The 15,997-nt window shown below is 33.1% G+C and overlaps 1 protein-coding gene and 1 non-coding gene across 2 annotated transcripts in view; one reads left to right on the top strand and one right to left on the bottom strand.

The window, feature by feature from the left end:
- LOC144442961 (sodium/potassium/calcium exchanger 5-like) overlaps positions 1-15,997 on the top strand; it is a 49,076-nt gene that overhangs the window by 24,201 nt on the left and 8,878 nt on the right. Inside the window, exons 2-3 of the mRNA XM_078132335.1 lie at positions 14,464-14,817; positions 15,863-15,946. Coding sequence (XP_077988461.1) covers positions 14,464-14,817; positions 15,863-15,946 — 438 coding nt within the window. The remainder of the gene's footprint in view (positions 1-14,463; positions 14,818-15,862; positions 15,947-15,997) is intronic.
- On the bottom strand, positions 15,303-15,432 carry LOC144444056 (U4atac minor spliceosomal RNA). The gene has a single exon (XR_013481787.1). It is a non-coding gene; the product is annotated as a U4atac minor spliceosomal RNA (small nuclear RNA).

The following is a 15,997-nucleotide window of genomic DNA, read 5'->3' as shown; positions in this document are numbered from 1 at the left end:
CGTGCATTTTTTGCAATTTTTTTATTCATAAAATGTATTCATGACAGGAAATGTGTTGTCTAATAGACTAACAAAACAAGGCCAATTATGTTAGTTACAAATTATAGACAGAATGAGATAGTTTAAAGTGATCATATGGATGAGGATTGGGTATTTATTTGGGAGTTTTGTCATGGCTTCCTATTTAAAAATCAATGTGAAACAACATACATGTATGCCAAGTCCTTGTTTGTAACTCAATAAATTGCAAAAGATTACTAAATGTATAGATGTTTGTTAGTGTACATACAATAATAATTTTTTTTACACAATTGTCACATTTTTCAGCTTTTTGCAATGTATTGAGTTGCAAACATTTACTTGGTCTATGTTGTTTCATATTGATTTTTCAAGTAGGACAGCATGGTGAAATTGTTTTATAAATCCAAAATAAATACCCAATCCTCATCCATATGGCCACTTTAATGCTACTAAAACAAGCTTTGCTACATTGACTTCTTGTCAAAGGCAAAGCTGTGATTCAGAAAATGGAGTCAGATTATTACCTAAAGATGTTTCTCTATTTAGAATAATAAATGAGTACAACCATTAAGGAGAATGCCAGTGTAGGAAATAAAGCTATTTTCATGACCAAGAAATCAAATCTTACAAAGTGATTTTATCATTTTGCTTAAGGGAAATTTCTGTAAGTATGTTTTTCGTAAACTTTGAGTTCTGGAGAGTCATATTCCATGATTTCGCATCACATGAATAGGGAACTTGCAATCCAGACTGAGCATGCTCAGACGCAAAGGACTATGGGATTATCTGTGGTTATCGTAATAACTTATCTTGAGCTACCGATAAAATAAACCTCCAACACTGGTCAGGGTAAATATGAATTGATTATTGGTGGTTATAAACAAGGTAACAATATTGTTTACAATACTAATTGATTAGTACTTATTATCATATTTCCCATAATGCAACATTCAACATGGCAGGTTTGCAAGTCCCCTATTTAGTGCATTTGCTACGAAACAACAAATTGAAACTTGGAACATTTGTTAATTAAAGTTCCCAAATTTAAGCAATACTAATGATAATTTTCATTCAGATATTTTTGTACTTCTTGGGTTGCCATTGTACAGTCAGTAACGTGATTTTTCCTAATCCTGCCATAGAGGGCATCAATTTCTTTAATTGTTTTGCCAAATTAAACAAATATGGAGTCAGCCAGGATATGAGAAACATAGCATTAAGTATTGCCACCCTTACCGTAATAACGTAAACAAAGACTAACTTGAAAATGGTTGATTGAAATAATCAAAAAAAGATTTCAAAGAGTCTCTGTTAGTCTTATTTGTTATTTTTTATTCAGACACAAATCTTTTTTGAACAGCAGACAATTTGACTCTCAAGTTATTATGAATGTAGTATCCATGAATGTAAATGAGCGAGAAGAGATTTTAACAAACTTGCCCTTTGGCGATTTGGTGAAATATATGTAATTTGAATGTAAACTGAGCTACATGTAAGATGATTACAGAATACATGCTGTACAGAATATGGGGAATAATACTTAGTATTATCTTAACCTTGTATCCAGTCTTGCGAGAATTTTTGACTTGCCTTTCCCTCTACCTGACATTTTGCTGATGAGAATTTGCTTAATAGCACAAATGAAGTTTTGGCCAGAAAACAGATACAATGTACATTTGCTTAAGAACACTAATTCCTTTTAAATCATGTCACTATTGAATCATGTAAAGTAAAGTATTGTGTCTTCTATGAAGACTGTTTAAGTCTTTCTGCTGTGAGGGGACATCAATACATGTGATTAGAACCAACTCGGAGGGTTTATCTACATGTATATGATGTAAACATGATTCTCGTCAGCATGTGTGTTGCTTTGATACCAGTGCATCAGTCTATTTTTTAGTGTGGCGGCAAGTGGAGGAGAAAAAAAAAATATGGAATGCACATCACCAGTTGAAATTTCCTATTTTTCCTGATTGTTGTTTCCTGACATCTGCTGCCATTGTGGTGGAGATGATTTAATATCAGTTGAACAACCAATTGATAGTTGCTGAAACCTGTACATATATAAAAACTAAACCTAAAATGCTGGGAAGGAAAAGAAAGCTCTTCAAGGCGTGTGGTCAGTGACTGTCTTAGCAGACTGAGTTATTTTTTAAAAAATCGCATCATTGCCCGACTTTGAGCCGAATGCAATGACATGACCAGAAACAACTTCTTCCTATTTTTTGGCCTTACCATATTCAACATTGTTGTGGGAAATCATAATTTGATGTTTGAATATGACCATAATAGTGAATACAAGGCATATTGAGAAAGGCAAGAGATATAACTCCCTGCATGTATGGATTCTAGGCAATATTACAATGGCAGACAGTGTCTTTGAATGTCAAATTTTGATAAACTAGCTTTAATAGAAACCACAGGCAATGGGAACATGAGGATAAACTTTCAACCAAACCACTAAGCTGGAACCGATACATGGTAATGCATTGGATGTCTGTCTATGTATAGCACTCAGACTCAGAGGACAGCATGGATTCCAGGCTTTTTGTATAACCTCTGGTAATTAAGGCATGCAGGTTATGTATGATTGATTCCATGCTACATATAGAAATGTTACAGGTTATAAAATTATGATTAGGTTTACTAACCACGTCTCATGTTGAACACCTACTAAAAAAGACACAAAGCAACAGAGGGATGAAGAGCTACATCAGCAGACCTGATGGAGCAGTTATGGTAGAAAGACACAGTTATCAATCAAGTTAATGTAACTGTCTCCTAGTTACAACATTGCTTTAATTAAAGGCAATGAACAACGTTACTGTACTGATGTCAGACTTGGTGAATGAATATTTCACCGATTGCCATAAACAGAGTTAATGACTGCAAGGATATTCCACTTCAGTTACCCTAAAGCTTGCAGTGATGATAATCTACGCTGACGAGACAAATCACTCTTTACGTGGAAGTCACTCAGCTGAGTTCAATCAATATTCAATTTTAGCCCCAAATGGACGAAATTGGGGGTGTGGCGGCTGGGATGGGAGGGGGGGGGGGGTGTCAATGTACATTGGGTTCCACATGTTCGTTTATCTGTGAGTGTGTGTGTATCCACCTGTATCTCAAACATGCATTGGTCAATTTCAACCAAACCTTCAACAAATGTCATGTACTATAGTCTGAGCATATGTGCATCACTTTGTTTTGTGATCTTCACAATAACGGTCGAATGGCAACCATTTTTGTTGTAAACACATTTTTGCCCCATTAATACTACAAGCTTAATTGACTTTATTCATGAATGCGCACCAACAAGTTTTCTTTATGATACCTTGACCTTCGATCTTCAAGGTCAAATACATAGGCCTAGAGTGTTGTAAAACTTCATCTGACACACTACCAAAGTATAGCAATTTGAATGACTATATACACCCATGTCATCTGAAATGTGCTTTTTATTTTAATGAGACCTTAACCTTTGACCATAACTTCTATATATCTTCAAGGTACCATAGCCAAAAATGTTTGAATTGCATATGTACACCTTTGAGATGCATTGGCTAATTTCAAACAAACCTTGCACAAATGTCAGAAACAGTAGTCTACATATACACATTACTTTGTTTCATGAACTCGGCAATCAGTGGTCAAATAATGGCCATATTTATCATGAAAATTAACATTCATGAAAGTTCACATTCAAGCAATTCCAAGGTTGCAAGGTCTGTACATACATGTACGTCACTTCCACCTATTAAAGTTCGGATCGGTGCCAAATCTGTACTGATATGTGAAAGTGAATGAAAGTAATACATTTTATCTTGTTTAACATCTATGTTTTTAATGAAAATAGCGATTTCACAAGGGATCCTTTCCCTTTAATATATGAAGTGCAAAAGTTACAATTTCCACTCTGTATTTAAAACACAAAATTGTATTAAATCCTTCGCAATGCGGTATAAAATGCATACTAAGTATTGAATGGTTGACCTTTGACCATTGTAACTGGAGGTGACACACTCTTTTATCTATACTGTCACTACATCATAGCATGTACATATATCATCATGCTAACATATTGTGATGTTTTTTAAATATAAATTAACCATAATAGAATTTTCAAAAAAAATTCTTGTCATGCTTCAAATACAGAAAACTATTTTGTCCCCACAATGTCTCTTATGTCAATGACTTGTGTAAAATAGATTTGTTTTGTTTTGTTTTTATATCAGAAGTCTGGTGAAAATATAAGGGCAGCCTTATTGAATTCTATGTTTCTCATCACCAATGGACTCTGTATTTCTTCATTGTTGTAAAATTTATAATAAAATCGATGTGGTCTGCGGCAGGATTGGAAAAAATATCACAACATCACTGATTGTCAGATGGCAAGCAACCCCATGATCGCTATATCTGAGAGAAAATTATTGTTTATTGCTGAAATTCAAGAAATTAATAAAACCCATGGTTCAAAGTTTCCTTCTGACTTTAATTGTCATTTCTAAGTCATTCATAATGTTAAAGTATGATTATGAAATGAAAGTATCACCAACATTTACTCATACCGGTATATTTACCTGGGTTTTTTAGTCTTTTTTGGACCAACCCATCTTTTTTTACATGTAGGTGTTAAGATGAGAAACATAAAATTAATTACCGGCACCATAATGTGATTCAATAATGCAGTCTTAACAGAAGTGTCTTATCAAGAATGTAATTCCATACCATGACTTGAAGTTAAATGCTTGAAAAGAGAAGCCAAATCACTGATTTGAATTATATTTTTTAAGATTCTGTACTTATGAGTTGACAATTATCAATCAGATCAAAGGTTGATTGAAAAAACAAATAACAAACATAAACATTACTGACACTGGTCAAGGTAATTAGATGTTTAGCTGTATTAAGAAATTATTTTGCTTAAAAATAAAAGTCAAATTGTTGTTTATTAAACCTTTTTTTAAGACTGACAGTGATCAGTAATGACCAAATATCTTTCTTATTAAGGCTTGACTGAAAAAAACAAAAAACTAAACATTATTGACAATGGTCAAGATAATTAAATTTTTAGTCGTTATTTTGCTTCAAAATAAAAGTCAAATTGTTGTTTAATCTTTTGTAAGACTGACGATGATATCTTTCATATTGTGGCTTGACTGAACAAATAAAACAAAAAAGAAACAAAAATATTATAGACAATTGTTAATGTAATCAAATTTCTGTTCTTATCAAGACCACTGACTGACTGATGGCTTATTTCCTGTGACATTATTACTGTGTAAAGTTGTAACCTTCATTGAATGTACCGCATTCAATGAATCCTGTCAAATTGTATTCAAACACGTAATAAATCCTAGAGGAATCACTGAAAGATTACAAAGCTCAGATGAAATAAGGGAAATAAATGAGAATTTAAGTATACAGCAAATTAACATAATTATAAAAGATAAAAAAGACAGAAAATCTATTAATGAAAAACAATGAGTTATAATTATATGAGTTTATGTAAGAATAGGTGTTGCTGTCTCATGTCTGAATCAACCACACTGGCTTTTGAAATGTAAACCAAATTTAGCTTGAAAGGTTCAGTTATTGTTTCTGCTTATTTACTGGTAATACCGGTACATTGTATGCTGAACAACCAACGACTAGGCTTTTCGGACTGTTAAAACCAAATTTAGACTCAAGGTTTTGATTTTTTTATGATGTGCGTACTACACAGAACATTATTATCTTCAAAAGGGTAGAATTGGTTCTGATCATTAGAGAAGGGTTTGTTAAAAATGATGTAAAACTTAATAAAATGTTAATTGATGTGAAGCGTCTGTGTGATGAAAGAAGAGAACATCATATATGTATAGCACCAGTGGACATCAATTGCAACCCGCAATATTGTATCGTGACTCATAGACCATTCCACCTTCCATTCTCAGTCTGATTCTTTAATCCTCATTCTTCCAACTAGTAGTTACTGGTGTACAAACAACATTATACCATGCTCGAGCCAGGTTCAACAAAAAATATGGAATATATACTCTGGTTGTTCTACGTCACAACAACACACATGTATGTCACAAAAACGTGCGTCTATGTCACTGGTTCTTCTGTGTTTGAAATGTGAGTCAAAACGTTCAAAAATTACCATTACTTTCCAAGATTTTTCTTTGATATTACTGGTGGTGGTATAATTATGTTATTCTCCAATATTATTCTTCATTCAGCAGGAAATACTTGTGACCTAAGGGTTGTCACTGCAAGTCACTACAAAGACCCCTTAGGTCACTCGTATAAGAAAATATTGGGGAATATAACATCTAATTACCCCCTAGGAGAAAGGGCATTAATATCCATAGCGTACACATGAAGCTTATACTTTTCAGATCTTATCATAGATGTGTACATTCATGTATGTTTGGAAAACATAGGCTTGCCACTGGTCTGCTCTTTCCTACCTACATGTACCCATTATAAGTGGGAACGCGTCTTTCAAGCAAGACAATATGAGCTAGCTTATGCCATTAATGTTGACTTACAAATGTATATATTTTGCTGACATCATGCTCTCGTAGAAATGGATAAAAGCTATTTATTATGTAGTTTAGTTCAGATTTCTCAAAGCTTTTATGTTAAGTTTGATCCAGTTTTGATGTTTTTTGTGTCGTGTCTGACACCTGACACTGAGAACAATGCATGAACAACTATTGAAAGGCAGAGTTGTTCTAAATTGATCCAAAGAATTCATTCATTTGGCTGAGATACAGAGATGGCATCATAAATGTACATGTTACTGTGAGTCGTATAGATACCAAAGACACACACCTGAGATACAACATTCAAGGTGCATGTCATTGAGAAACAACACTTTGAATGGATTTCCCCTGGCAAAGTACATCAGATTGATTTGTGAAGTAGTGCTGCATGAGTGTACACGTATGCAGAGACTTTTTTATGGAGTGTGGCCTGTATCTTAGTATACATACATGCCAGGGACTTATTTATATTCAGTCTCTTAAAGCTCACAAAATATTTAGTGTTTCCTACTGAATGTTTATAATGTGTGAAGGTATTGTGAATACAGGTACTTTGGAAAAGGAAATTTAGTCGTTAATGTTTTACAGTGCTATTTTCTAAAGTATTATGTATGGAAATGTATATACACTGTGTGAGTCTTTGAAATCACAGACACTTCCTTTCATCTAATATTAATGATTTTGTATAGAGGTATTGATTTTACAAATAGAAGTAGGTTAATTGAGAACAGTATATGTTTGTGAAAGATTGCAAGGTAAACGAAACGTAATACCAACTTTAATCACACACTAGCTAAAAAAAATGCAAAATTTCAAATTTCAAATACTTGATTCCCAGTATCATACAGTCTAGCAATGAACTCTATGAATTTATATCCTCACATTAAGGGGAACTTGAAAATGTATTCAGGAGGTCAATTTGTAATTTGCGATTCAAAGGAGTACAATCTGCAACTACAAGGGACTCTAATTTTGAAACAAAAATTAGATTAATACAGATTGTTTGTAACTCTAGTACATGTACAGGATGTTTAATTTATTCATGCATTTTTAGCCTTTATCATGGCCAGTTTTACAGTATACCGGTATATAAGGAAATTAAAATCTTCATATTGCATATTTTTCCAGACTATAAAGTCATCTATGACAGAAAAATATATTGCAATTTTTTTAACACGCTTGTCCTTTGTATCACTATGGCATACAGAGGAAGGGGGACGATTAAAAATTTTGCGTAGATTTTTTCTGAAGTTTTTGCCATAATTTTGTTGTGCCCTAAAAAAACAAAAAACAAAACAAAATCAGGTTGATATTATAGTATCAAACATTGAACCTTCTTCTTACTAAGCAGAATAAGAGAGTATGTAAAATCACAAAGAGAAATTTTGAAATATTCTGAAAATGTCTAGATGGAAAGCATAGTTTAAGCTGCTATCCTAAATAATTCAAGTACAAATGATTAAAAAGGTTATTAAAGATGTTATTTATGTATTTATTGATAATTTTTTTATGTTAGTTTAACCAAATTTGTTGAATTCCTTTCAGATTCTATTTAGTATTTACATTGATATATTAAATATTAAAAAACCTGACGTTGTTATTGTTTAAATAATATGTATGCATAATACATTTAGAATGTGTTCAAACAACATATATTCAGTACCCTGGCTACTTTGAGCATGGATGTATCTCACTAAATATATCCATGCTTTGAGTCTTTGTTATGAGGCTGGAGGGCTATTACAATAGCTTCTATTAAGGTAATACAATAGGGGAAACTGTCTTTTACAAAGGTGTTTTTTTTTACTAGTAAAAATTTACTATCCCTGTATGTCTATTCAGTGAACAGGTCCTACACAAACTTTGTTGAATTGTACAATTATGTGAATTACTTTACAACCCGCAAAAATATACCGGTGCATTTGCATGAATGAATTGAGTGCAGGAAACATTTCATGCAAAGACAAAATTAGGTAAAAAACAACTATACAACTGATACAAGAACAACAGGGATGCCTTTGATGTAGGTCCAGGCGATGCTTTTATATTTGTTTATTTATGTGGAAGTTTTGACATTAACATTCGGACTTCATTGTTATGCCACATAGTATTAAGAGTCGGACTCCATTGTTATACCACCTAAAGCATTAACAGTTGCACTCGATAACACATAGCATTCTATCAGTAAACAGAGTTATGGGATTCTAGTAACACTAATTATCTTGTATGTCTTTGCATTTAACTTGTCTCATTCCTGCTTACCACAAGCAAGTAAATACATCAGTGTTTTTTCACAGGTTGTACCTTACACCTGCAACGTAAAGGCAATGAACAAATACACCAAAATATGATGTAGTCTGATTACAGCTGTATGTATACAATCGCCATTTAATAAAGGTAAAGATTTGACTGAGTATCAATCAATCAAGTTGAATTACCATGGCAACATCAAATCTAATGACATCCACAAGTATGTGCAATCATGAAACTTTTAACAGTTCGACAGCAAAGACCCTTAACATCATCAAACAATTCATCATTTTTCTGGTGTTTGGTAATCTACTTATTAAACTTGCATCTGATGCAGTTTGTCGAGGTTTAACACGTGGCACATGTACTCTTCGGTATACTTTTCAAAACTGCAAACAACTTGGAGCAAGACTACAAGTTGCCTGCGAAAATAGTTTTGTTGTTCTTCAACAGTTTCGTGCAAAGTTATATATATTGCTGGCCATTGAAATTTGACTGTTTTGTTTTGTTTTGTTTTGAAAAAATCCCCCCAAAACATTCCCTGTGTTTTTAGTGAACTCAACAGCTGTGTACTAGGAACTGATGAAGACTATTATGAATCATTGTATGATAGACTGACATATTTTGAAATCCTTTCTCATATACTCTGAGCATATATATATAGACATTCGTGTGTCAGCATGTTGTCACACAGTAATGTGTTGAAATAGTGACTACAGAGTTCTTACAGCACAGTGACTACATGTACAGAAGTCCTTTGACATAAGAGATCTTTTAGATACTTTGCTATCAATTTGATAGACAAGATAAGATTTGTTTTGTAATGTATGTGCTCCATCATGAGTGATCCCGCCAACCCAACAGCTCCCAGGACTAAATTTCAAGTCATGATCATGAATGGGGTTTTGAATCCGCAGCACAGACAACAAAATATTACCATAAATGGACCAACACCATAGCTAAAAACCACCTTTGAGTGTATTTTTAATTGGTATATGTGTCACTTCAGTCCAAATATTAATTAATACACATGTATGAATTGTTGCTGGCAAACACAAGGATTACATTTACTATATATATATATGTACTGGGTATTGCCACATGTGTTCGTAGGGAAAAGGACAAATAATCATTTTTGTTCTCGCGAATTTCCAGATTTCTATTATTTTCTGTATATTTCAAATAAAGTTTTAAATACTGTTTCCTTTAACTTGTTTTTTTCTTTCTATTTCCCACCTGATATCACTGTCTTATCTGAGTTTATCAGCTTTGCATTAATTAGTAGCTTGCTAGAACAAACTCTCTATTTGCCCAAATTAATGCATTATGTGTAAACATCCACTGATCCAACTAATGGATTACAGTTACTATATTGAGATACATGTAGGTATGCCACGTGTGCGTGTGGACACCAGTCAGTCAACATGATGTAGTACTTGAATACCAGCATAAAGTTATTTACTCAACAATAGAACCATATTTCTTACCAAAAAATAAACCAGTTTTGTTCATCGGGAAGGACTAATAGTATGCAGATTGTGACTAATGTTTATGACAGAGACTATTGATTGAGTTGTGCAATCCAGTTTCACAATCATATAACCCTGGTGCATGACGCCTGAGAACTGCATGTGACTTATTAACATCACAATTTCATAGAATTTAATAATTTTTTAGTGTGCTCAGAAACTCACTCGAAGGGAGAATTCAGTCAGTTGTCAGTAAATATAATTTATGGCGCTGTCGTGTGCAGGATAGAAATGAAAGTGCTTTGAAAATCATTTTTAGGCCAAGCCAATATATCTGCGTACAAATAAGGGTATACAATGATTTGCTGCAGGTGTAACATTTCTCTATGGTCTATCTTGATGCGGTGATATATTGTGTACGTCTTACAACCTTTGTGTTCACGTAGTCCGATAGAAATATTGAGAATCTCTGCTGTAAAACTCCTAATTAGAGTTTTGTCTCAATGGAAAGATCAGCTCAAGTTTCTGATAGACTAGAGCTGTCAAGGTGGCATGGTGCCAATTAAATTGCATTAAAAATTGCTTTTATAGAACGAGAAATCCTAAGAGGCAGTGATTTGGACGGTGTGAAGTTTGGAATGGTAAATTGGAAACAAACATGGCGTTTCAATTCTATCTACGTCAAACCTTGATCACACAATGATTTAATAATTTGGCGTTAATAATAATATCTCTCTCCGAACATTAAAGTGGCCATATGGATGAGAATTTGGTATTTATTTTGGATTTTTATTTGATAAAACAACTTCACCGTGTTTTTCTACTTGAAAAAATAATGTGAAATAACATATACCAAGTCCATCTTCACATTTCAATAAACGGCAAAACATTAAACAATGTGTAAAATGTTTGTTATTGTACGTACAATAACAAACTTTTTACACTTTGTGTATCTTTTTGCAATGTATTGAGTTATGAACATAGACTTGGTATATGTTATTTTGCATTATTTTTTCAAGTAGAAAAACATGGTGAAGTTGTTTTATCAAATAAAAAACCAAAATAAATACCAAATTCTCATCCATATGGCCACTTTAATGCTGAATAATTAAATCATTGCGTGATCAAGGTCCATAGTAGATGGATCGAAACATCGCATTTGTTTCCAATTTATAATTCTAAACTAACTTTATTTTACTGGCCTGTTGATTTTTAGAACCATGAATAAATGTTCTCCAAGGCAGTATTTTGACTTCAGTTTGATGCCCTAAATGTATGGTTCTAATACACTAACTGTAAGTTCCAGTGCCAATACCTGTATGTTTATAGAATATATAATTGGCAACCATACATTACTTGTTGGACTTTAGTTTGAACATCACACAATCACCCACCTAGAAGTGCCTGCATTTTGTACTGTATACAGAAAAAATAATGTTGATATCAAAACTGAAGTATTTCAATAACACCGGAAATTAACACAGCAAAAAAATGGGCAAATATCCTTACAATTTTGTTCACTAACAGTTGTGTGTATTATATACATGTGTAATGTGATATAATTGTAATAATACATGTATGTAACAGTAAGTAGTAAATGGATACCTGATTGTTACAAAATTATAACAATGGTGGTTCTTTTCAAACATTTGTTTTCAGCCATAAAATATTCATAGTCTGTCTGCTGTTACAGCAAACAGGTGAATACACGCTGATTTTTTGATATTGATAACATCTCTGAAGATGAAATTTGTATAGTACCACGTCTGGTAACTTTTGGTAGATACTGCTTTTGTTTCCAACATGTTCTTTATTTATTTATTTATTTAATTAGTTTTTTCCCCCTCCATTGTTAATTACTTGAACATTCATGATCATACTTGTACAGCAATCGATAACAACGATGATTTTATTTGGTAAACAGACAAAGACTAACTTACAGGTGTTATTTGAACTTGAATTTTGAAAGCAAATTACAATAGAAAAAAAAGCCAATGATTAACTTTTTCCAAAAGTCGAAATAATTAATAAAACGTGTTTTTTGAAATGTGTTTTGAAATGATGGTTGAAATGGTAAACAGATCAAAGATATTATAGAATTTATAGCGTCAATTTTTTTTTCCTGTGCTAGATGTATGTACCACAAAACCAAACATTATCTATCAGGCTACTTACACACTATAGAAACTAGATTATTTTATGAACTGAACAGGTTGGAATAAATTTTATGACCCATTTCCTTGTCATAACTATTCTAACTATTAAAAAAAAAACATTTCCTTGTCATAACTGTATTCCAACTCAACTATTATTAAAATAACAATGCTAGAATTCCCAATAATACAGATTCCACCAATGTTGTTATGTTACTTTGAATTTTGCAATGCAGGAACACCAAATACTAACAGATTTGAATAGAAAGAACCAAATATTGGTGACTATTTTTATGTTTTAATGACAAAGTCATCATATGTTGTAAATCAATTAAATTTTCCATTTTTGTCATAAATTTTATAACTCATAAAAAAAGGAAGTTCACAGAATGACCTATTTATTTTGAATGCTCCCAAAGGAAAGACTAATTATTAAGTACAGTCAGTAATCTTTACCTAATCTTTAGAAACAGAGATCAGTGGACAGCAGGAGGGAGAAAGAGAGAGTCAGTCAGACAAAGAAAGAGAGACAGAATAAGAGTGGAAGGGCAGCGAGATTGTGTGTGACAGATAGAGAGCATGACAAATATCTACTGGCACTGTCCTTCACAATGCACGTGTGTAACTACATTGTACAGATGAAAGACAAAAAGTAAATATAAATATATATATATATACACATGTCAATGATATGAGTATGAATACACTGTACCAGTAAAAATCAATAATTCTGTATCACCCTTTGTGTCAGATTTTATGCAGGATTGCAAGATCAGTGCCTGACACTGTTGAGTTTAACTTATAAACCTCAATATAAAAACAGGCATAGTTTAGCTCAAAGGGACCAGACCTTAAAGTCTGACTCATCTGACCAACAACAAATAAACTGGTTTTGCTTAAATACCATGGACATGGCACTATAACATTACAGAGGACAATTTTAATGCAATGTATTATTTAACACATTATTTATGTTATTGATTGTCGTGATAGACATATTCTCCCCAATAGCTCCCCTTCCCAAGACAGTAAATTGATCCAAATCTCTTGATCATATCTTTCAAGCATATAACCTTTAACTACGTTATCTTTCTACATGATAAATCTTTATGTCCCTGTTGATATACACAGTACAGGTCGTTTTATATGTCTTCAGTTTTATGTTTTCCTTACTTTGCCATTTGCCTTAAATCTTGTGTTTTTATTAACAGTATCGGCTGCTGTTTTTGAATTACCATATTCCCTGTTTGAAGTGAAAACTTGCTCAAGATATAATTACTGACTTCCATCATTTAATTAAAACAATCAATGAGATTTAGTTAGTAGAGTCGTTTTTATCTTTATATTTTTCATGACCCCAAAAAATTGACCTTTTAATCCTTCAGTCCACCAAAATAATTTTAAAAAATCGATGCCCTCTATGGCAGGGTCCAAAAATGTTCACATTATCAGTGGTAGTAATAGTAAAGTGACTTTATTGGAATCTAGTTTTTGAAGTGACCATCTAGCTTTTGTCTGAATTGCTCAGACGTCATGATATCGGCATAATGATGTTATACTGTATGCTACGTAATGACTAGGCGCTTCAAAAATTAGATTTAAATAAGGTAACTTAGTACTACGACTACTACTACTTTATAAAATGGAATCAGGTATCAATTTCTGTTCTACAATATCAATGATGGCAAGATGGCGACCCCACAAATGTGTATCTGTTGTGATAGTTCATTGCTGAAATTCAGGACATTTAATAATGAAACAAATTGTTCATATAGGTTTCTACCTGAATTTAGTTGTCCTTTCTATATAAAGTCATCCAGACCAATGAGTAGGGATTGGAAGTATCACCAACATGTACACATATTTTTATTTTTATTTTTCTGTTGTTGTTTTTTTAATTTAACTGAGCAACCAACACATCCTTTTAAAGGTGTTATGATGAGAAACATAGAAAAAAAAGGGATGTCCTTATATTATACTCAAGTCAAATTTCTATTTAAAAAAATGTAATTTTTCTGTTCTATTTATTTTCAATAGATAACTTCACTGCTTCAGGACTTGCTTCTGTACCTACTAATTTCCTCTCAAACTCTACTATCATTGGTAAAACCACATCAGATTTCACCTCAACAACATCAAATATAACCAAGTCTGAAACTATATTCCCAACAAATGCAACCAGTGCTGCTGTAGTCTTAATTCCAATCGACAATCAATTACCAAACTGCTCACCTCCGGCCATCGATCAATTCCCTCATGGTGCTTTCACCCGTGAACAACGTCAACACGGTGGTATTATCTTACATCTGTTAGTTGCACTGTACATGTTTACAGGACTGGCTGTTGTATGCGATGATTATTTTGTGTCGTCTTTGGAAAGTATTAGTGAAAGTAAGTATTAAATATGTAAATGTCTGCATGCAGTTGCCAGTCTCATTTATTTGCACCAAATTGAAAACTTCTCATGCGGCACAGAGAGACGAGATTAACCAGACTTACTAATGTCATGGTTCCAGTTACATACCTTTCAAAAAATGTAGTGTCAGTCATATTTACAAATACTTATCTGGGATATGCCATTTTCACGAAATCTTGCAGGGTGCTTTAAGTGTAGGGGTGGTTTCCGAAATCTTGCTTTAAGTGTAGGGGTGGCAGGGAAACTGTAGGTCAGGTCTGGTTATTAGACCTATACATACCTATTCAGGTTTGTAGATATTTTTTTACAAATGAATATTTTCCCTGTTGCATGTAGCATGTTGATGCTCTTCAGACCTTTGAACAAGTACATGAGTATGATTCATGTACATATGAGCCATACTATGTGCTTTTTCTTTGTCAAGTGACTTTCCATTCTTTTACAAGTGTTGTGTTTTGGGGTTTCCAAAAATTGCACCCTTACCACTACTGCTGTAATGGCGGTGCGGTAATTGTGTTGGCTTAGGTGTCAGCAGAACCACTCTCACTATACGCTCATTGAGTGATCGCCCTCCCCAAGACAAGGACGGTTGAAAGGCACCCTGGGCCATGGGAAACTGACCATTTGTACGGAAAACAAACTCTATGTAGGGTTTGAAGCATTTGGTCAGCTACTCATAGTATTTGAAAAACTCTTCAAAATGATTAAATACTTGAAATATTTTTGATGTAGAATGTTACAAATATTAGTAAATAATGTAATAAGTAAAGCAAATCGGTCCCAAATCATCAATTTTTTGTAAAAATCAAGTTTTAAGGAAAACTTGAATATATTTAAATATATTATTCAAATCAGTTATGCAAATAAGTTAAGAAGACCCCCTGCAGACTAGCTATTGTGCTGAGCTTCTATGAAACGGCCAAACAATAGGAAATTCCTAGGAATACAAGTTTAAATGCTAGTAGTTTCCTCCCTTTTGCAACATTTAATTGTACTTATAATAAATAATCTTATTTTCAGGGCTTCATTTACAAAGTGATGTTGCTGGCGCCACGTTTATGGCTGCAGGAAGTTCAGCACCAGAGCTGTTTACTTCTGTTATAGGTAGGTCATATGACTATCATGTCATAGGTGATATTGATATCACTTCCTTTT

Source organism: Glandiceps talaboti, chromosome 12 (assembly GCF_964340395.1).
Source record: "Glandiceps talaboti chromosome 12, keGlaTala1.1, whole genome shotgun sequence".
Lineage (NCBI taxonomy): Eukaryota > Metazoa > Hemichordata > Enteropneusta > Spengelidae > Glandiceps > Glandiceps talaboti.
Note: the sequence above shows the minus strand (reverse complement) of the source record. Positions and strands in the feature narration are given on the sequence as shown.